Below are 23,683 nucleotides of genomic sequence, written 5' to 3'. Positions count from 1 at the left end.
ATATAGCTCTTCTGTTAAGCTACCACTGAGTAGCTTTGTATGTAGCAAGGACCCATCTGCAATATAGTAAAGGTAAAGGGACCCCTGACCATTAGGTCCAGTCGTGACCGACTCTGGGGTTGTGGCGCTCATCTCGCTTTATTGGCCAAGGGAGCTGGTGTACAGCTTCCGGGTCATGTGGCCAGCAGGACTAAGCCGCTTCTGGCGAACCAGAGCAGCGCATGGAAACACCGTTTACCTTCCCGCTGGAGCGGTACCTATTTATTTGCTTGCACTTTGACGTGCTTTCGAACTGCTATGTTGGCAGGAGCTGGGACCGAGCAATGGGAGCTCACCCCGTCACGGGGATTTGAAGCGCCGACCTTCTGATCGGCGAGTCCTAGGCTCTGTGGTTTAACCCACAGCGCCACCCACGTCCCATCTGCAAGATACAGTACATTTAAAGCTGCATTATACCACTTGAATCAATCAAATCTTTACTACCAGCATAAGTAGGGTGGGGTACAATCATTTAGAATCCGTAAAACGTTTTGGAAAGCTAAAAAGCATTAAACAGAAGGTATATTGAAAAGACTATAAGAATCTAAAAGAAACTAAAAGAAGGGTTAGGAATATTAAATGGATATAGAAGAGCATAAAAGGTTAGTATATAGAAGACTACAACTATCAGTTGTGAGTGTTTATTAAATCTAGTTTGTGGCACAGGTCATCATCTGACGAATTTACTGCTGTGCAGAATCTGGCGACAATGTATGTTGTAGCAGGGTTGGTATCTGACAGCAGCAGGGAGGTATAAAATTGTCCTGTGCGCCCTGGGTACTTATGGAGTAGTGGGGAGACGAGGCTAATATGAATGTCTCTATAGTATAGGCACTGGAGAAAATAATGATAATAATAATAATAAGTATTTATTAATAAGTATTATTATTATTATTATTATTATTATTATTATTATTATTATTATTATTATTTATGTATACCCTGCCCATCTGACTGGGTTTTCCCAGCCACTCTGGGTGGCTTCCAACAAAATATTAAAAATACAATAAAACATCAGACACTAAAAACTTCCCTAAAGAGGGCTGCCTTCAGAAGCACACGCCCTATTGTTTCTATTTGTATACCAATTTAAACAGCCATGGCTTCCTCCCTCTCAAAATCCTAGGGAATGCAGTTTGCTCCAGGTTCTGAGAACTGGTAGGAGACCCCCTACTGCCCCCCTAGAGCTCCAATTCCCAGAGTTTCCTGTAAAAATGGATTGTTAAATCACACTGCAAATGGTAGCTCTGAGAGAATAGGGGCTTCTTACTTGTTCTCAGGAATCCATAACGAACTACAGTCCCCCGATTTTTTGCAGGGAAGCCAAAACTGTTTCAAATGGTATCATACTGCTTTAAATGCATAGTGCAGACGGAACCCTAAATCACCACCAGTGGTTTCAGTCCAGGCATTTTGGCAACAGGGCCTAGACTTTATTTCCAGCATCAACTGGCCCTTCAAACCAGCCCCAGTCTCTGCATGGCTTTCTCCTCCTCCTCCTCCTCCTCCTCCTCCTCCTCCTCCCTCAAATCCATTGTTGCCACAAATATAGGTGAAGAAGCAAAGCTGCTGCAACCAAGTGGAAATTCTTTCCTTAGGTCTGGGAATTAATCATTCCTCTCCGCAGACAGAAGTCCAAAGTGCAGCAGTTGCTCCCCAACAGCGGGCTGGGCACTTGGCAAAGGAAACTCTGCTTGGCATAGATGACTTGAGACAGTGAGAGAGAGAGAGAGAGAGAGAGAGAGAGAGAGAGAGAGAGAGAGAGAGAGAGAGAGAACCAGCCACCATCGCCCAGCACAAGTGCTCCTTGTCCTAGACTGAAATGGGGTTAAATCAGACCACTTGGTTTTTAGCCCAATGAAACACAGAAAGAAAATGCACAGCAGCCATAACTCCTGGCTTTGCAGTTGGACTTGCGGGTGAAGCAAGTACAGTGGTACCTCGGGTTACATACGCTTCAGGTTACAGACTCTGCTAACCCAGAAATAGTGCTTCAGGTTAAGAACTTTGCTTCAGGATGAGAATAGAAATCGTGCTCCGGCAGCACAGCAGCAGCAGGAGGCCCCGTTAGCTAAAGTGGTGCTTCAGGTTAAGAACAGTTTCAGGTTAAGAATGGACCTCCGGAACTAATTAAGTACTTAACCCGAGGTACCACTGTAGCACCTATTCGCCACCTTGTTACACTTTCACACTCCCACCCACAGACCCACACAAGATAGTTATTTCCAGTGCTTTTTTTTGGGGGGGGAGACTCAGGGGTACGCATACCCCTAAACATTGTGTGAATCTTTGTACTTTTGTCCATTATCTGTACAGTGATACCTTAGTTTACAACCATAATCTGTCCGGTTGTAAACCAAAACAGTTTGTAACCCAAGACACACTTTCGCCAATGGGGCCTCCAGAAAGATAAAATAAAAATGGGTTGTAATCCAAAAAAAGGGGGACACACTTCAGGGTTTGACGTGGTTGTAATCCAAAATGGTTGCAAACCAAGGTACCACTGTATTTATTCCCCCCGATTTGAGCTATAAAATGTGATTTTCTTGAGTCAAAATGAGAGTACCCCTAAACATATCTTTAAAGAAAAAAAGAAAGCGCACTGGCTATTTTTAATTTAAAATAGCTACCATAAGATCAAAGTGTTGTGGGTGATTGTATCTTCAGGACTGCCATTCAGGAAGTGTTAAGTGCAGGGTTGAGGGCTCCTGTTCAGAGCTAGTATGGTGAGAGCCAGTATGGTGTAGTGGTTAAGAGCGGTAGTCTCGTAATCTGGGGAACCGGGTTCGCGTCTCTGCTCCTCCACATGCAGCTGCTGGGTGACCTTGGGCTAGTCACACTTCTCTGAAGTCTCTCAGCCCCACTCACCTCACAGAGTGTTTGTTGTGGGGAAGGAAGGGAAAGGAGAATGTTAGCCACTTTGAGACTCCTTAAAGGGAGTGTAAGGCGGGATATCAAATCCAAACTCTTCTCTTCTTCTTCAGCATTTCTGCCAGCCCTGCCCATTTCCAGGATACGCCATTCTTCCTCCCTCTTGTTATTCCATTCCCATTGAACAGTTGGTCAGTATTGTATGGCCACTGAGCATTCTCAGCCCTCCACGGGCTGCTGCTTCATCTTTTGGAGTGTGGGGAGAGGTTGTACCCTTAATCTTTTCCCCTGAAGATGTTCTGCATTTCAGAGTTTACCAGGGCAAGCTGTCACCTCTCTCTCTCTCGTTTCTCCCTTTTGGCCACAATCCTGTCAGACAACCAGCCGCAAAACCGGGAAAGTACAAATGGCAGGCAAATGAATAAAATAAACTAGGGGCTGAAAACAAAATTTATTCTGGGCTCAACATCGTTCAGAACAAGTTCTTCCTCAGGGAGACATTTGGGCCTGGAATAAATTTCATGCCAAGAAGATGGGAGTTACCCCATCACTGTCTCTGTCTCTCCTTGTCTACAATCCTGCCACTGCTCACCAGGAACACTAGAAGAAGCTGCAGGTCTCAGGCAGGGAGTTTTATCCCAACCCTAACTGGAGATACTGGGGATTGAACCTACACAACCTTCTGCATGCAAGGCAGACACTCTTCCACTGAGCCATGGCCCTTTCATGTGAAGGGAACTATTCAAATGAATGATGTGCTGCTTCTTTCCCATCCAACATACAAACACTGGCTGTTATACCGTTCTCTTGTTCTGTTTGAGACAAGAGCAGAACACTTGATTGACTCATCTTATTGTACAACAATGCTGTCCTACACATTCTTGCCTGCAATTAGGTCTGCGAGATGGATGCGGTGAGACCTGCTAAACTCAAATAGTGGAATATAAACAGCTGAAGAATAGGCTTTAAAATTCAAGAGCTTCACAGGAGCGCTGCTAGGTGCCACATCATGGTTTATCAATGAAGCTGCAGAACAGTTAGGATGGGGAACCTGTGGCCCCTCCAGATGTTGCTGGACTGCAACTCCCATCAGACCCAGCAAACATGGTCATTGGTCAGCAGTGATGGAAGCTGTAGTTCAAGAACATCTGGAGGACCACAGGTTCTCCATCCCTGTTCCAAGGCCTGACTTCATAGGTGAGCTGGTGCTTAAACCACATTTTACCACCTAAAGCAGCCTTACACAACCTTGGGTCCCCAGATCTTGTTGGACTACAACTCCCATCATCTGTAGCTAGCAGGGCCAGTGGTGAGCCATGATGGGAGTTGTAGTCCAACAAGATCTGGGAACTCAAGGTTGAGAAAGGCGGACCTACATTATTCAGTGCCAACCACCTTTGAATGTATGTTGCAAAGTTGAAAGAAGGCTGAAATGTCCTCTAAATAAAAAATTGAAAGCAGCAGGGAACCTGCTTTTTGATGTGATAATCTGGAAGCTGACAAGACATCTTGCTGAATCGGATTGTTCTTGAGAGATTCCACAGGAATTCATTCCTCTTAAGGTCTGGTTAGGCTGCAAAGCCAGCAGCTGGGTGAAGTTTTATAGCTGAACAGTGAAGTACACATTGCAAAGGTTCCATTCTTGGTTTCCCCTTTCAGAAGGGAACAAACACCAATTTCTCTATCAGCGACTTTTTTCACCTACTATGTGCAAACCAAACACAAGACTCAAATTCAAACTCAGAAGTTTGCAATTGCTTTTCTTTTCTTTTTTTTCTGGAAAAAATTGAAAGTACAGTATAGCAGCTTTTATTCCAGATAGTGTGATAGTCAAGGTGATGGGTGCTCTTAAAATTCATGTTATTAAACTTGTTAGTTGCTCATTGCAGAAAAAGGTCACAAAGCAACTTACAACATATTCAGAATATTAGCATAAGTTAAAATACTTTATAATATAAACACGTTTAAAAATCCCCAATATGCAAGATTAAAAGGCACCAGGAAAAGGATTCCACCCTTTCCCAAGTCACAAATATGGCTTAATTTCATAGCTTTTAGAAATCCTAATGTATGAGCTCCCAACAGTCTACTCCCAGATTTTAGTGTCTTACAAATAAGCCTTTTAAATACAGTATCTTCTTTTGGAGGGCGATTCTGACTGCACCTGCTAGCATTGCCCAACAGCCCTAATCTCATGAGACAGAAATACATCTCATTGCTTTCATCAGAATTCTGTTGAACACAAGAAGACAATGCATTTCTATGTCATGAGTTTATGTCTGTTGGGCTTACAGGTGCAGTCAAAAGCATCCTCGGCAAAAGGGAACAGTTACAAAATGTTAAGAGAGTAAGAAGCAGGAAAACTAGAATCATTAGGTTGGAAAGGACCCCAAGGGTCATGCAGGGTCCACCACCTTCTGAGACCAGACAACCTAGACTCTTGTTTGTTTATTTCATTTGCCCGTCCCTCCAAGAAGATGTACACTGGATTGCTTCACAACAACTCTGCAAAGTAGGGGGGGCGGGGAGGGAATTAATGACTTGCTAAAAAGAAACCTGCATGCTTGAGTTGGAAATGGAACTCCAAAGTCAACTTGCATCCTCTACACCAAAAGAGCCGGGCTCTTAATGTATCCTGTATTATACCCTTAATTTTCAAAACCAAACCAAAACCTACTGCCCCCTGGAAGCTCTGTGTGTGTGTGTGTGTGTGTGTGTGTGTGTGTGTAGGGGAGAACCACAAAGCTCTGTTAACACTCAGATTGCTTGTTCAGAACCTTACAAAATTGCTGGCAACATTGCACAATGTTCTGCCCTCTCAAGCCACCCAGCTTGTTCCTCGGGCCTTTCTCCAACTACAGCTGACCTATGGTATCCTTTTGTTGTAAAGCAAGTTGTGTCTTAATTCAGACGCATATACTGCACCCCCACATGCCCCCCGAGGGGGCAGGGAAACACAAACAAATCATTCACCCAGTAAGGCATATTCTGTGCTAGGCTTGGCATCCCTATATGTTAGGAGGCTGGGAGGGAGAATCTGCAGACTGGCCAGGATAAATACGGGCCACGAGGTAGCCCTATAAAGAACATGCACAGAATTCCTGGATACCTGCAATTGCATACAGCTGTACCTTGGTTTTCGAACAGCTCAGTTCTTGAAAGGTTTGGCTCCTGAATGCCGCAAACCTGGAAGTGACTGTTCCGGATTGCGAACTATTTTTGGAAACCAAATGTCCGAAGGGGCTTCCGTGGCTTCTGATTGGCTGCAGGAGATTCCTGCAGCCAATCGGAAGCCGAGCTTTGGTTTCCAAACGTTTTGGAAGTCAAACAGACTTTTGGAACGGATTCCGTTCGACTTCCAAGGTATAACTGTTTTGGGCAGTCATAGAGTCCATAAAGGGACGCGGGTGGCACTGTGGGTTAAACCACAGAGCCTAGAGCTTGCCGATCAGAAGGTCAGCGGTTTGAATCCCCGCAACGGGGTGAGCTCCTGTTGCTCGGTCCCTGCTCCTGCCAACCAAAGTGCAAGTAGATAAATAGGCACTGCTCCGGCGGGAAGGTAAACGGCATTTCTGTGCGCTGCTCTGGTTCGCCAGAAGCAATTTAGTCATGCTGGCCACATGACCCGGAAGCTGTATGCCGGCTCCCTTGGCCAGTAAAGCGAGATGAAAGCTGCAACCCCAGAGTCGTTCGTGACTGAACCTAATGGTCAGGGGTCCCTTTACCTTTTTTAGAGTCCATATCAAGAGTCAGTAGCCACACTGTTTCCCACCCCACATTTTTCTGTCTCCCCCCCCCCCATGCTTTCACATCTTTTGGGTGTTGGGAGAAGTTCCCCACTCTCCAAAGAGTCAAATGGTTTCCTCATAGTATGCATACTCATGTCATTATACAAAAGGTGAACTAGGTTTTGCACTTTTATATATTCTGTTTGACTGGAAGCAGCATTTGGATAAAATGAAGTTGCATACACAACAGTCTTGTTGTTGTTTTTACAAGGCTTTGCTTTCCCACTATAGCCTCTAGTCAAACAGCTTGGCAAGTTTTTGAAGCGATTAAAAAACAAAACAAAAAAAGTTGCAAAACTAGATCAGATGTGAAAGCGCCCATAGCCTGAGATGGGACCCCTCTGATAGCTCAGTTGGCAGAGCACAAGACTCTTAATCTCAGGGTCATGGGTTCAAGGGCAAAAGAATCCTGCATCGCAGGGGGTTGGACTCAATGACCTCATGGTCCCTTCCAACTCTACAATGCTGTGATTCTATGATTCCAAACCAACTTCAGTTCTCCAGGGAAAGATAAACTGGGTGGTATTCAACAAGACTTCAGTGTAAGGATTAGGGCTAGAGGATTCTACACCCCCCCCCACCGTTCCCAAATCTGCTCTGGAGGGTTAGGGAAAGCCCCCAGAATAGGTTCCAAGGGTGAGCAGGGGAGGAGATCAGAATATCTGTTTAGTGCTACATTGGACATAACCCACTGACTGCCCTCAGCCAAAGTCTCATGCAGGCCACGGTCCATTTTTTCTACATTTAGACCCAAATCCCGCCTGTACAATTTCACATTCTTTGTGACATATTTCCGAGGTCATTTCCTTCAGTCTTTCCCAGGGCCGGATTTAGGTTTGATGAGGCCCTAAGCTACTGAAGGTAATGGGGCCTTTTATATGTCCAGCTGTCCTTTGTCAACAACAAATTGTCGCTGTTTTTTGTGTTGAATGGATGGTATATGTTAATTTATGGACCTAATAGGTATCTAAAGCCATTTGCACATAACAAGGTATGTATTTTATCAAAGTACACCCAGTGGTTTTTTTTCCTTTAAATTTTTTTGGGGCCCCCAAGAGAGTGGGGCCCTAAGCTATAGCTTGTTTAGCTTGTACGTAAACCTGGCACACTCTTTCTGATGCCATCACTGATTGATGCCTTCTCCCATCGAAGGGCGGCAAAATAATATGAGGAAAGAGGTGGAAACGAAGGCAGTGAAAGAGAACAAGTCCACTGACAGGACAGAGGAAGCCCACCCAATTGAGCTTGATATCCAAAGGACTGCTCTGCAAAATGGAAGCCATCAGGGAAGTGTCAAAAGTCAATGCTTCAGTCTCAATTGTGGGACGGCGATGGTGAGGATCCCTACCAAGGAGGAGATAAGGCCACAGAGCCCAATGATTCCGGGATTGGTTTTGTAGATTCCCAGCACGTCCAACGGACTAGAGAGATCGCAAAGGTTCTTCACCGTGTCCAGAAGCAAAGGAGGATGTTTCTTCAGCGTGATGTAGAGGAGGAGGAGAAATGGCTGCAGGCCACTAGTTGCTAGAGAAGTTAAGCTCTGGAGCCGAGATGAGTCTCCTTGAAGCTTCTCTTTCCGTGCAGCCTGCTCCATGCGCCAGCAGAGCTCATACAAGTCGTTGACCAGGTTTATCAGCAGGGAATAGTAGTAGTATTTGGTCGCCCGGCTGCGCCACTTCTTTTTGTTGATATCCGGGATGAGCCCCACACTCTTCACCCACAAGACAGTGTCGCACATGAAGTACAGGACACGGTTGAGGCTGGAGGCAGTCAGGCAGCAGCGGGGAACCAAATCTGGCAACTGGGAGGCGTGTCTGGCCGAAACGAAGGCATGCAGCATGTTACCAAGCCTAAACACTGCAAGAGAAGCCACAGTTGTTAGAATGGCCTTGTTTCCAGACAGCCTGTTTACTGAGCTTTCATGCTGATTTGTTTGCTCAAAGTTTGCCTGGGAGATTATACGGCGCCCACCGTTCACTGAGCATACATCCTGATGTTTTTGTGGGGGTGACTGTACGACATAATGTAAAGCAATTATCTCCCCCCCCCCCCTTTTCAGGGGATTTTCCCATTACTTTCCTTACCACCAATATACATATTTTGTGTGTATGTATGTACATATGTGTAAGGAAATTGCTTACAAAAACACACGCACACGAAGCCAGCTGGTTGCACAAGAGTGCCAAATCCACTTTAACAGCACATCCTGAATTTGATGGTTTGTGAGTGAACCCCACCCACAAAATCCCACCTGGAACTGGCTGGAGTTAATCGCAATTATTATCCCAATTACACTCCATCATTTGGCTGGATGGACAGGGTCCTACCGTCTTCTAAATATCAGCTTCTTGGATATGGTTGCAGGCAAGCAAACAATATGTAACAGCAACACATAATGCAAATTAGGGTCTTTAGAAGAGTAGTTAAAAACAAAACAGATTTACTACATGGCTTCAGCATTACAAAAGGTGATGGGATGGGTAGACTTGCACACCTATTACATACAAAGTATTCTGGCAAGGAGAATGAGGTGAAGAGGCTGGGCAGGCCTCAATTTATCCTCCAGGAGACCACGCTTGCTGGCTGGGCACTCCCCACCAAGCCGTCACTACCAGATTGTGAATGGGGATGAGGCTAGGCTGAAAAGCCACCTGACTGTTAAAGATACAGTAAGTGGACTTGTCAACAACAAGCAAATGATAAAGCAGCTTTCATTTTTGGTTTTCCTATTTCATAAAAGTTATACACTGTTTGACTGAAAACAACAACAGCAAAAACCCTCAAACCTCATCACCCCGTCAACAGACATGGATGCTTCTGGTATAGGAACTTAATCCAAGATCCATCAATATACCTCACACTGGGTACCAACAGCCCACCAGATAACACTGGATATTGGAGGAGATAAGACTTATACGGGAAGAAATGGGCTCAGATCTCTGGAACAGGGCACATTTTCATTGCGAGCACAGCATCCCCCTTTCCCCACACAGTTTTAGAAGGAAGCTAACAGGCAAGAGTTGCCCTTGGGAATCAGTCATGGGTTTTAAAACTATTTCAACCACTCAGCTCCCCCCCCCCCCCAGTGTACACTGCTTACTTACATGTTGAGCAATTTATTTATTAAAAACCAATTAAGGTGACATGCTGAAACTGCAAAAGCAAAGGAGGATGTATGGGATTTTATTGTCCTCCTCAAATGGAGGATTTCCAGGTATAAGGGTGGATGAAATGAAGCCTGAGTCACTATGTCCATTCATGTCTACATCAATGAAATCACGCATCTAATTAATGCAATTTACTTAATTAAAAAAACCTTGCAAAAATCTCTGTTGTGTTTGATCTCAGGCCCATTGGCTGAATGCAGTCCTTCAATATTTTCTATTTAGCCTTTGATACTCTCCCCAGACCATACCCCTCACTGGTTCAGCTTTGCACCCTTCTTGGCTGTTTTTGCCTGTCTAGAACGTGTCCTTGAACTCGGATAATGCCTTGTGCTTGGCTGGCTGGAGTGGGGTTGTGTGGGTGTGGGTGTGGGTGTGTACCAACTAGCTTATGGTACAAAATAACATTTACATACATATATTTACATACATTGGGGGCGCGGGTGGCGCTTTGGGTAAAATCCTCAGCGCCTAGGGCTTGCCGATCGAAAGGTCGGCGGTTCGAATCCCCGCAGCGGGGTGTGCTTCCGTCGTTCGGTCCCAGCGCCTGCCAACCTAGCAGTTCGAAAGCACCTCCGGGTGCAAGTAGATAAATAGGGACCGCTTACAAGCGGGAAGGTAAACGCCGTTTCCGTGTGCAGCTCTGGCTCGCCAGAGCAGCGATGCCACGCTGGCCATGTGACCCGGAAGTGTCTCTGGACAGCGCTGGCCCCCGGCCTCTTGAGTGAGATGGGCGCACAACCCTAGAGTCTGGCAAGACTGGCCCGTACGGGCAGGGGTACCTTTACCTTTACCTTTATTTACATACATTGCTCTGCAAACTTTTGCCTCTAGCCCCACCCATCACTGCCATGTGGCCCCCATAAAGTTGCCCAGAAGGGAATGTGGACCTTGGGCTTTCAAAGGTCCCCCACCCCTACAACAGACCGTTTTTGATAGATCTGATGAAGAATTATAAGCACGTGCTCTTCTCATTTCAATTAACAGGACTCCAAACTAGCTCAAGTGCAACAACACAGGCTCTATTGTTTTTGTGATCTGTTTCAATTATATATTGCTTTTGTGCATTTGCAACTGGTCCTTTTTTCTGCTTCCCATCCCCAGATTATGCCTACAAAAGACATGCCTCTCTCTCTCTCTTTTGGTATTTCTTTATAAGCAACATACTTACACTTGCGGCCGGAGCGCATGCTCGCCTCCAGGTTTTTGAGCTTCATCATCACTTCCTCTCGGCCGGTCTTATGCTCTAACATATAGCTAAGCAGCATGCATGCATACTGAGTTGCTCTGGAATGGGGAGGAAAAACACAGAGAACCCAATTCACATCACAGGCAAAAGCAGAGGGACAGGACTGTCTCTCCCACAATTTAATTAAGGCAGAAGCTCAAAGGGGCAGAACTATCCTTTTCCTCGGGGCGACTGCTCATAAAATATCCTTACGCACACAATTATGTTTCCTGGTTTAGGAGGCAACTCAAGCAATGCGAACATGCACACAAGGACACACACACTATAATCAAGAAATCATTACTGCAACATGCTGTGTGTGGGGCGACCATTGTGCCTGATCTGGAAATTCCAGCTAGTGCAAAATGCTGCGTTTGATGAGGACAGACTACCGCCAGTACACAGCTCTGGTGATTAAAAACTTACACTGGTTGCTCATATGGGCCCAGGAAATATTAACCCTGGTCCCTTATATCCTGGCCCGTTCATTGTGATCTTTGTGGTGTCCCTGTTGATGGTATCCCATGGCTCATAACTTTTAGAAGCCATGCTTTCAGTGCCTGTGGAACTTCCTCCCAATTGAGATCAGACAGACAACTTCCTTGCTCAACCTCAGACACACGGTTATCGGTTATAGGATTGTTGTTCCAGCAAGCATTGCAAGGTGGTCTTTGGTTTCCTGCTAACTTTGTATTGTTTTATTGACCCATTTTCTCTGGGTTGTTTTTTTTTAATATCCAGCACCGAGAAATGATTAAGTGGTATGTAAATGAATTAAAAATATACAAATTAAAAAATATATTATTAGCAGATACCCAAGAGTAGCAGCAGGTGTTCTTGAAATGTGTTGGCTTGGAGCATGCAAGCATCTCCCTGACTCCCATTTCTTTCCTAAAGTCTGGCCCAGTTCACACATTGTGCTAAACCAAGGTTAATGATGTGCCTTCCTGGACTGTGCTTTGTTTCCTCCCAAATATCTGGAGGGCATCAGGTTGGCAAAGGCTGCCTGGCACCAGTTCTACAGAATTTCAGACAGCAGCATCTTACAGCACTTCCCAAAGATATTGAGGACTGAATCTGGCACCTTCTGTGTGCAAAGAATTTGCCCTGTTACTGAGTTATGACTGAGTGAGGCAGCATTCTCCCTCTGGCTGCTTCGCATATCAGCTGCATTCCTGTTTTTCTAGCACTACTAGGGATGGATGAACCTGTCCTTTTTGACTTCTATTAAGTTTCTCATTTTTCCAGCCTTAGGTTGAGTCCTCCACATTTCTCCGGAAATTGGTGGCTGTTATTTTGTTTTTTAATCCTCATAAAAATTCACCAGTATTTTTCCACGTGAATTTTACCTGTTTTTGTATGCCGTTCCAACCAAGACACACATCTTTGCAAGCCGTTCCCTCCCCCTCCAATATACAGTGGTACCTCGGGTTACATACGCTTCAGGTTACAGACTCCGCTAATCCAGAAATAGTACCTCGGGTTAAGAACTTTGCTTCAGGATGAGAACAGAAATCGTGCTCCGGTGGTGCGGCGGCAGCAGGAGGCCCCCTTAGCTAAAGTGGTGCTTCAGGTTAAGAACAGTTTCAGGTTAAGAACGGACCTCCGGAACGAATTAAGTACTTAACCAGAAGTACCACTGTATTGCATGCTTATGTGTTACTTTCACCAATGAATGTATTTTAATGCGCACTTTTCCCCGATATATGCATTGATGTGTACATTTTCTGTTGGGAGACCAGCCTTGCAAAAACCAAAGGAGTGTGAAGTTTGAAGAATAGTTGGTTATGGTTTCTATGTTGGTTCAAAAAGCTTCTCATATAAATGCAATCATAACAGATTTGCTTCCCCACCCTCTTTTGTAGAGTTTTGTTTTAGTAAAGTCTGTGCATGATTTGATGAAATTTGGTCTGGTCTGAGTTCCTGAACCCTTTAATTCTGACCACGCTTTTCGGAGCAAGGGTCATCCACCACACAGGGCAACAGAGAACAAGTCTGCCAAATCTTCTGCACGACAGCCCTTCAGATATGTGAATACTTCTCTTCTCCAGGCTAAACATAACTAGCTTTGCTGGTCCTCACATGATTAGGTTTTCACAGAAGAGAGATCGAGAGATCAGCTGTTCATTGCCCCAGATTAAACTGCTGCTGACAAGAGCACCGCAGTTTCAAAAATAATTATAATCAATTTCTTTTATAAGCCACTTCCGCCTCCTGAAGCTCAGACAATACATGCCTAATTTTTCTCCCCACAAAAGTCCAGTGAGATAGACTAGGCTGAGAACTAGTGATTGGCCCATAGTTACCCAGTGTGCTTCATGTTGATATTATTATTATTATTATTATTATTATTATTATTATTATTACCTCACCCATCTGGCTAGGTTTTGCCAGCCACTCTAGTAGGTTCTAAACAGAATATTAAAAACACGATAAAAAAATCAAACATTAAAAACTTCCCTAAACAGGGCTGCCTTCAGATGTCTTCTAAAAGTCAAATAGTTGTTTATTTCCTTGACATCTGCTGTGAGGGCGTTCCACAGGGCGGGCGTCACCACCGAGAAGGCCCTCTGCCTGGTTCCCTGTAACCTCACTTCTTGCAGGGAGGGAACCGCCAGAAGGCCCTTGGAGCTGGTCCTCAGTGTCTGGGCTGAACAATGAGGGTGGAGACTTGATTTGAACTTTAGTTTTCCTAGCTCCAGTGTTACACTCAGTAGAAGGCAGTATTTTATGTTAGTTCTATGAGTCAGAACACTGACCCATCGAGCTCAGTATGTTGGCACAATGGGTCTGGCTGTTAACCAGAAGGTTGGTGGTTTGAACCTGCCCAGGGACAGCTATAGACCATAGATTGTTAAATTTGCCAAAGGCCTGGGAAATGAGGAATGTTTTTGGCTGGTACCTAAAGATATGGAACAAAGGCACCATGCATTGTAGGGGGTTGGGCTAAATGACCCTCGGGTTCCCTTCCAACTCTATGATTCCATAATAATCTACTGCCTACTCAGACTGGTAGCAGCCTCTCCAGGGTTTCAGGCAGGGGACATTCCCAGCCCTATGTGGTTGCTCACCAGGGCAAGACGGTTTGAGTATATCAATTAGTTTCCGGGCCCAATTTGAAGTGCTGGTTTTGACCAAAGAGTCTTAAAATAGCTCAGGACCACAATACCGTAAGGACAGAGTTGCCCCATATGAACTGACCTGGACCCTGCGATCATCATTTGAGGCCCTTCTTTGTGTGCCTCCTCTGTAAGAGATCTGGAGGGTGGCAACATGAGAATGGGCCTTTTTTGTGGTGGCTCCCTCCACTTGTGGAGGCTCCCATGGCACCTTCGTTCCATATCTTCTTTTTTTTAAAAAAAGATATTTATTGAAATTTTCAAAATATTACAAAATGAAAAAAGAAAAATACAAAATACAAAATAAAAATAGTTAAAAAACAATTCCATCCTTCCATCACTTATCTTTCATTTGCTTGTTTCCCGGACCTCCTCACGCCTCCCTTTTTGTATTCCAGTTCAACTTGTTAGTTCAGCAAATCCTTTCCCTCTTTGCTTATCCTAGTCTTTAATCTTAAAATATTGTAACATCAAATTTTTACCTATTAATAATCCATTTTTTCATATTCCTTATAGCATTATAGCTAAAAACCACTTAACTTTTTATCCAACATCATTCTAACATTCATTAATTTTACAATATTTCTGTAGATAGTCTTTAAATTTCTTCCAATCTTCTTCCACCTTCGTTCCATATCTTTAGATGCCAGGCAAAAACACACCTCTTTACCCAGGCCTTTGGCTAACTAAACAACCTATGGTCTTTTAAATGGGAGGGGGGATATTGTTTTTGTTTGTTACTATGGCATGTCTTTTTGTGTTTTGATATTGTAAACCTTCAATGGATGAAGGGCAGTACAGATATCTTTTTTTTAAAAAAAATATATGTCAGGAATCGATCCTTGGACCTTCTCTACACCACACTATCAACCGTACTTCAGAGGCACCCGACTGCCACCTTTTCTGCCGCAATCCTCAATCTGGACAGAGCAGTTACAGAGGCAGTGGCAAAGATCAGAACAGCCTCTTCTGTGGTTTGGCAAATTTGTGCTCCCAGGAGTAATTTTAATTACCTGGACGCATTCCTCAGGGTGCATTGCTCTTGCCTCAAAAGTATTTTAGAAACCTGAACATCAGGGATGGCATTATCCGCAAGCGTCAAGCTGCAATTTTGGAAACTGAGCACTCCTTATGGTTTAGAGCAGGCATTGGCAAATTCGACCCTCCAGATGTTTTGGGACTACAACTCCCATCATCCCTGACCACTGGTCCTGTTAGCTAGAGATCATGGGAATTGTAGTACCCAAAAATCTGGAGGGTCGAGTTGGACTATGCCTGGTCCCTGGCTGCATTTCATTTCTATGAAGTTGTATGCAATACTTAAGGCAGAGATCCTACAACCCAATTTACCAGGGAGTAAGAAGACTCCCTGGAAAAGACCCTGATGCTGGGAAAGATGGAGGGCACAAGGAGAAGGGGACGACAGAGGACAAGATGGTTGGATAGTGTCTTCGAAGCTACCAGCATGAGTTTGACCAAACTGCAGGAGGCAGTGGAAGACAGAAGTGCCTGGCGTGCTCTGGCCCATGGGGTCACGAAGAGTCGGACACGACTAAACAACAACAAGTCCTTCTGAGTTCAACGGGAGCTACTACCGAGCATACAGTATTTTTTCCTGGGGGTGCGCATACCCCTAAACATTTTGTGAATCTTTTGCCCATTTACTGTATTTATTCCCCCCCCCCCCGATCTGAACTCTAAAATGGTGATTTTATTGAGTCCAAATGAGTACCCCTAAACTTTTAGAAAAAAAGCACGGCGAGTGTACAGGGTTGCACAATTGCTTCTCTCTCTGTTTTTGGTGTGGTGGGCAAGGCTTGCGAAACCGACAACTCTAACTGCACACCGCCTTAAAAGTGCCTTTAGCAATAAATGCAAAATGAAGCTAAAACAAAAGCAAAACTTTTGGAGGACACCTGCCATTCAGCCCGCCCACCCACTCGCCTCTTTCCTTCCCCCCTCACCGAAAGAGCCGATCTCGACCCTGGGTCTGGTTGGTGAAGTGCACAAACGCTTCCATTGCAAAGGCGGCGGCAAACCCCACGCCGGACGGCGGCAAGCAGCTCGGAACCCCGACACGGAACTTCCCGCAACGCGCCACCTGTGCGATCAGCTGGCTCTCGGGGAGGGGGCGTGGTCAGAGTTAGCTCCGCCTCCCCGCCCGTAGATCGCCCAGCCCCGCAAAAACGGCCTTCCTTCCGCGTCTGGGTTACTATGGCAACGTGTCAACTTCCGGAAACAGGTGCATGGTGCTTGTTTTTTGTGTGTGCGTGCGTGTGTACACGTGTACAGGTGTATAGGGCTGGGGTTTGGAAAGCGGAGGAAGGGGTTGTAATGTGTTATTGTGAAATTAATTAATAAGATTCATTAACATGTCTCTGGAGCTCAGCACCGTGTATATATATATGCATTTATCTTCCTCACATGCACTTTTTTTAAAAAAATGGTGCCAGTTGGTTTGAGAGTAAGAGTGGAGATGAGGAACTATATAACCTTTAGAATGGCTTATTGAATATTTACAGATAAATTGTAAAGAGAATAAAAACATTGACGGGATTATTGCAATAACCAGCAGTTTCATAAGAGTATATATTTAAAGAAGATGAATAAATGAACAAATTAAGTTAATATGGGTATGCAGAAGATGTTAAAAATAAATTTAAGGAACTGCAGAAGTGGGGGGAGGAAGTCAAGTTTTGAAATCAGTGAAAATGCATAAATTAAATTATATATTATAGTGCTTTTTTTCTGGGGCGGGGGACGCAAACCCCATAACATTTTGTGAATGTTTGTACTTTTGTCCATTTACTGTATTTATTTTTCCCAATTTGAACTATAAACTGGGCATTTTCTTGTGTCAAAATGAGAGTACCCCTAAAAAATTTTTAAGAAAAAAAGCACTCTGTGTGTGCGTGCACATGTGCATATAAAACACCTTTAGAAGACATCTCTGTATAGGGAAGTTTTTAAAATGTTTAATGTTTTGTTATGTTTTTATATATGTTGGAAGCTGCCCAGAGTGGCTGAGGCAACTCAGTGAGATACGTGGGATACAAATAAATTATTAATAATAATAATAATAATAATAATAATAATAATAATAATAATAATTGTTATTATGACACTAGGTCCAGGGAGATCCAGGTTCAAATCCCTCACGTACCCATAAAGCTCATTGTGTGACCTTGGGCTGCTTACACAGGCACAACCAGTGTAATCTACCTCATAGGGTAGTTGTGCAGATTCAACGTGGGAGGAGGAACCATCTACACTCTCTGGAGCCCTTTAGTGTATAAGGTGATTAAAAAACACACACCCACACCCGCACACAGCCCTGTGAGGTAGGTTAAACTGAGGGAAAGCAACTGATCCAGGGTTTCACCCAGTTGAGTTTCCATTTGGATGATAAAGTTATCAGTCTAGTGTTGGAGACAGCATGCCTTTGAATAATATCTGCTGGGGATCCCTAGTAGGAGAGCGCTGTTTTATCAAGCAAGACTCTCCTGAACTTTACTTCTGAGGAGTCATGGGCATATTTGCTTTCTAGTGAGGAACACAGTCACACTGAATTCCATTCTGGTAGAGCGGAACATAAGAAGTGCTATGCTGGATCAGATGAAAGGGCCCATTTAGTTAGGTATCTTGTTCTCATAGTGGCTAACTTGATGCCTATGGGAAGGCCAAATGCTGGACCTCAGCACCATAGTGCTGTCCTCGCTCTCCCTTTTGGTTGCCGTGGTGTGAAGCAGGTATTGCTTCTCAAAATATAATGAACTGCTTTTGAGTGGGGGGAAATACCTGATCAATAATCAGATTATATTTTACTACAGAGCTTTCTTAATATCTGAAGCTGCCAAACGGCTTGTAGAGGGACAATAGAAGTGGCACAAAAATGCCTGTCTTCCTCCGGAAGCAGCCCCTGGACATACCTTCACCCACTGAAAAGGACTGGATTAAGAAAGACGAAGAGGAGGACATATACTTGAAAGATCCATATGAGTTCCGTGATACTTTGCCTCAGCCTTATCGGATGATCAATAAACTGGTGAATCTTTTGCTTGAGCGAACCTGGGAAATTGTTGAGGGGCCGCAACCATTGCAGGAAACTAGGCAGCCGAAGGTTCCGCCCCCAAAGTACCCTCCTTCATCTGAATTCCAGGTACTCATTCCCGGGCAAATTGTGGGATGATTAGTTCTTACTTAGCAGTAGCTCCCCAATGAATTCAGTAGGATATAACAAAGAGTCTTGTGGCACCTTAAAGGCTAATAAAGTTATTATGGCATAAGCTTTTGTGGACTAGAATCCACTTCACCGTATGTACGAAGTGTTTTCCTGAGGTGGTAGGCATATGTACACATGATTGTTAGCGGGTGGGATGGTGAGGTCAGAGGGAAATGAACGGCAGTAAGCACAGACTGTGATGGTTATTTAACAGGCTACTTACATGTGTGCAAAATGGCTAGTGTGGTTATTAATATGGCAGCATTGAAAATAACACTAATATTTATCAGGAGTTCATTAATGCATGTCATGGGATTAATTGCTGATATGGGCATTGTGCTTCACTTTCCATATTCCCAGGTTGAGGGAAGGGCAAACTGCATGGTAGCCGCTGGAGAATTCATCTTCATTGGCTTTTCTATGGGACTGTCTGTCTTCAGCATACCCACATGTGAAAAGCCCACATGCGAGAAGGTATGTGCTTGGGAGGCAGCCAACGTTGAGATTTGTGCCATCAAGGTTTCAAACTTTGGCAGTAGCTCCTATCTCATTGGTTCAGTGGATGAGCTGGGTAAGTATATTTAACACCCATTTGCAGATTAGTTATGTTTTCTACACTATTTTCTATCCTACCTGTCTTATGAGGAGCTCAGGCCTCTGTTATGTTTGTCCTATCAACCCTGTGAGAGGGATCTGTATTGTTTCTATTTTACAGAAGGGAGAACTAAAGGAAGAAAGTGGCTTGCTCGGAATCACATAGTGGCCCCATGCCTTTTCTCGTTGTCTGGTTGTAATTCTGAAAACCTCCCTGTGCTTTAATGACAACTAAGAAGCACAAATCCTGCCTGAGACAATGTTGTTTATTGTCTTTTTCAGCTTAATTTTGGCAACTGAAGCAGCTCTGTAGTCATATGTCTGAGTTGTCCTGCTACTTGGATACCCACATTCAGCCAGTTCTGTGCCAAAACTGGTGCATGACTCGGATTGTGCAAGAAACTGCCCCTGCGCTAGCAACCATTCTCTTTTTCAAATAAGAGAGTAAGGTGTAATGAGTACGCTGGTGATGCCCAGCTCTATTTTTTTGTGTATCATCTAATTTAGGAAAGCTGTGTAAGCCATGGACCAGGACCTGGGCTTGGTGGTAGGCTGGAGGAGGGTCAACAAATTGAATCTGAATCTTGGCAAGATGGAGGTGCACTGCCTGACCAATTCCAGTCTGGATAATTGATCAATTGCCTACTGTAGATATACGTCCCCTGTTGTGCTCCTGGATCTATTTCTGTGACTGGAGACTCAGGTGTCCTCAGTGGCTAGGATTCCCTTTTACCAAAATAGCATAGTTACTGTTCTCCATGCTGTAGTAACTTCCCAGCTGGATTACTGCAATTCAATGGAGTGCTTTCTATGTAGGGTTGTCCTTGAAGTTGGGCTGGTGCAAATACAGCAGCTGAACTTGGAACAGGATATCACCAGCATGTTCCCCTGCTGTTGGAAGAATTGCACTGGCTGCCAGTTAGCTACTAAGCTAAGTTCATGGTGCGGGTTTTGGTGCAGAAATCGCTATACAACTTGGGACCAGGATAACTGAAATAATGTTTCTTCCCTTATGAAACTGCAGATACCATCTCATCAGGAGGCCTGTTCCATACTATGTTGGAATTGGAATTTTAGCGTGACAGCACCTGTCCTTTCCATTGTGTTTCAAACCAGCACCATCTCTATTGGATCATAGCCAATGTTAGTCCTGCTCAGAGTAAACCCACTGAGATGTATGACCATGGCTAACTTAGATAAGTTAATCTCAACTGTTGCCAGGTATAGAACCTGGGACCTTCTGCATGCAGAGCAGATTCTCTGCCACTTAACTACAGTGATCCCTTTGCTACATAAAACCCACCCCCTTTTGCTATTGCCTCTCCATTTGGTGACTTGCTGGACTGCTGATGGTCACAGGTAAGCGATGGTCACAGGTAAGCAGCAAGCCTGGTAGCATGAGATGCTAGGGTTCAAAGGAGCAGGGCTTCTCCATAGCTATGCAGATGTTATATCTTGCCTTTACTCCAGGGCACTCAAGGCACAGCATCCACGATTCTCCCGCTCCTGTTTTACCCTCACCACAACTCTATGAGGTAGGTTAGGCTACAAGATAGTAGCTGGCCCAAGGTCACTAGCAAACTTCATGGATGAGCAGGAATTAGTATTTGCACTTCTCGGAACTCTCAGAAGGGAAAACTGATCATTTAGAAGACTTGTCATTTAATGGATAATGGAAAAGAGGAAACCTGAGGTGCTAATGAACATGAAAGAAAAGGTATCTTAGTGCAATTTCTTCTGTTGTTGTGTTCCAGGTATTGCTCGTCTTTTTTACTTTTTCAAGGAGAATCTGCTGTCTATAAAAGCCATAAATGAAGTGGTGAGTCCCCACTATATATCTATCTCTTATAGTTACTGGTTATCTGAATCTCAGCTTTTGGAAAACCCAGTTATCCAAATCCATTGTGCGGTACCCATATTGGTGCAATTCTAAGTGGAAAGGCACTTCCATCCACCCATATGTATAATTATTCACACACACACACACACACACACACACACACACACACCAGCCTGATAACGACCATGCTTTACTTGGAAGTAAGACCTATACTTTCAGTGGTGTTTATTTCTAAAACAGTGCCTCAACTTTCTGCATGCTTACTTGGAAACAAGTCCCATTTCACTCAGTAGGCCATCTGAGTAAACATGCTTTGGCTCGGTCTGAATGTAAAATGAGGTTAAATGTGAATGACCGACAGTGGCCAAACTTAAACCATAAGAAGTCTCACAGATGCCAGTGGAAAAGATGCATGACTCATTTCTATGCATCTTTACTCCAAAGTAGGTCTGACTGTGTACTGGAGGGCTTGCTACATGATACATACATGATAAAGCTATTTTTAGCCATCCCACCCCTTGCTTTTTCCTGTAAGACCAATTGCAGTCGTTAACAGCTGTCAACAGGTTTACCACACCTATCAGCCAATCACCCATTCCCACCACCCTTCTGAGTAAGACCCCTCCCCACCCTCTCACTATATATAAGGGTCTGGTGACTTCTGTTTCAGTGTATCTGAAGAAGTGTGCATGCACACGAAAGCTCATACCAATAACAAACTTAGTTGGTCTCTAAGGTGCTACTGGAAGGATTTTGTTGTTGTTGCTTGCTACTTAGTATGTGTGTATAAAATTGAACCATTAGCATATCCTCTCCAGTAAATATTACTGGGACTTAATTTTGGTTGGACTATGTCAGCAGTTATTGTTGACTTTATGCATGCATGCTAAAAGTCCCCACTGGTGCTGCTTCAAGGTTTTACATATCTGCTATACTCAGGGCTGGCCCCCCTACAAGGCAAGATGAAGCAGCCACTTTGGGCAGCAGAAAGCCTCACCCCGTTGCCTCTGCTGCCAATTTCTGGCAAGTTTTTGCTGAAATTTTGAAAGATCTCGCAGAGTGTGAGAGATCTCGCCAGATTTTGGTGAGATCTCACTGGAAATCGGCACTGGCTAGCTTCTCCACTAGCAGCGGAGAGGGTGGTGTGCTGCTTTTTCATTTTGCTTCAAGCAGCAAAACTGGATGTGTCAGCCCTGACTCTACTTATCCTTCCAAGCCTCTTGCAGCCAGCCTATACTCTGCATTACCTGCATAGAACTGTCACTTGTGGGCTGAGTGTTTTGATGGTCCACCTTCCTGTTGATGCCAGCTTTCTTCCCGAATGAGGTCCTCTGCGTTCAACAACCGTCCAGCGGCAGGCGGAAAATCAATAGGCACAGCTTTCCCCACTGTGCAGTCCTTATCTGCAGCCAAGTCCAACTGTTAAAATGAGTTACTTCTATTGAACTCTGGAGGCAATGATGAATGTGATAAAGCCACGTATGTTTTATTGTGCATTTTCCTGGCAGAGCATCAAGGTTTCCTCATCAGAGTCTTCTGATGATAGGTGGTGTGCTCAGAGTCAAACACATAAATGACAAAAGAGCTTTTGCAACAAACCTGCCAGATCAGGTTTCCCGACTTGGCATTCCAGCTTCCACAAGCCCAGCCCGCTCTAATTTCAGAATATATATATATATATATATACCATCTTCTTATCTCTTTTTCGGCAGGAAGATATTAGTAAGCGAAATACATGTGTTGCACTGGAACTCTCTCGTGGGGCTGATTATGCAGGCTTTCTGCTGCAAGGCAAGTCTCAACATTTGTCAAACTTAGCCAGACAAGTTGCAACCTGCAGGCTGGAGTTTAGCACTTTTTATATTTGCTAAAGGAAGTCCTTCAGGTTTCCCTTTGGAATCTCTCTTTTTACCACGATGTGTTTTGGGTAGTTCGTTTTGTGATACTGCACCCACTCGGTCTAATCTTCCAAATAAAAAAGCCAGGCCACCCTCCGCAGACAAGTAACTTTTCAAATACATATTTATAGCTTTTAAAAAAGGGGGACCAAGTCCTCAGAAGATAGCTTACAGAAATAGGTATTATAATCACAGTAGGTAAAGGTAAAGGGGCCTGCCAACCTAGCAGTTGCCTGCCAACCTAGCAGTTCGAAAGCACCCCCGGGTGCAAGTAGATAAATAGGGACCGCTTACTAGCGGGAAGGTAAACGGTGTTTCCGTGTGCTGCGCTGGCTCGCTAGATGCAGCTTGTCACGCTGGCCACGTGACCCGGAAGTGTCTCCGGACAGCGCTGGCCCCCGGTCTCTTGAGTGAGATGGGCGCACAACCCTAGAGTCTGGCAAGACTGGCCCGTACGGGCAGTGGTATGTTTACCTTTAAAGGTAAATGGACCCCTGACCATTAGGTCCAGTCGTGGCCGACTCTGGGATTGCGGCGCTCATCTCGCTTTATTGGCCGAGGGAGCAGGCATACAGCTTCCGGGTCATGTGGCCAGCATGACTAAGCCGCTTCTGGCGAACCAGAGCAGCACACGGAAACACCGTTTACCTTCCCGCCGGAGCAGTACCTATTTATCTACTTGCACTTTGACGTGCTTTCGAACTGCTAGGTTGGCAGGAGCAGGGACTGAGCAACGGGAGCTCACCCCGTCGCAGGGATTCAAACCGCCGACCTTCTGATTGGCAAGTCCTAGGCTCTGTGGTTTAACCCACAGCGCCACCCGCATCCCTATAATCACAATACATCTCAATAAAAAAGCCTCATCTATTAAAATATGAGGAAGGGACCGGTGGCCTTCAGATGTTCTTGGACTACAACAC

General features: G+C 44.7%; 2 protein-coding genes across 2 annotated transcripts in view; one reads left to right on the top strand and one right to left on the bottom strand.

Annotated features, from left to right (window-relative positions):
* Nucleotides 1–4,703: 4,703 nt before the first annotated feature.
* Nucleotides 4,704–16,337, bottom strand: PEX11A (peroxisomal biogenesis factor 11 alpha). Its single transcript, XM_028706393.2, has 3 exons — nt 16,174–16,337; nt 11,034–11,149; nt 4,704–8,555 (listed from the first exon to the last, which is right to left on the bottom strand). The coding sequence occupies exons 1-3, from the start codon at nt 16,227–16,229 to the stop codon at nt 7,999–8,001; spliced, it is 729 nt and encodes a 242-aa protein (XP_028562226.2). The 5' UTR covers nt 16,230–16,337; the 3' UTR covers nt 4,704–7,998.
* Nucleotides 16,338–16,357: 20 nt separating this feature from the next.
* WDR93 (WD repeat domain 93) overlaps nt 16,358–23,683 on the top strand; it is a 29,988-nt gene continuing 22,662 nt past the window's right edge. Inside the window, exons 1-5 of the mRNA XM_028706811.2 lie at nt 16,358–16,451; nt 18,040–18,368; nt 18,792–19,002; nt 20,780–20,844; nt 22,578–22,656. Coding sequence (XP_028562644.2) covers nt 18,102–18,368; nt 18,792–19,002; nt 20,780–20,844; nt 22,578–22,656 — 622 coding nt within the window. The 5' untranslated portion in view covers nt 16,358–16,451; nt 18,040–18,101. The remainder of the gene's footprint in view (nt 16,452–18,039; nt 18,369–18,791; nt 19,003–20,779; nt 20,845–22,577; nt 22,657–23,683) is intronic.

The sequence above is a fragment of the Podarcis muralis genome, chromosome 14 (assembly GCF_964188315.1).
Source record: "Podarcis muralis chromosome 14, rPodMur119.hap1.1, whole genome shotgun sequence".
NCBI lineage: Eukaryota > Metazoa > Chordata > Lepidosauria > Squamata > Lacertidae > Podarcis > Podarcis muralis.
The sequence above is the reverse complement of the archived record's forward strand: the minus strand, read 5'-3'. Positions and strand labels throughout refer to the sequence as shown.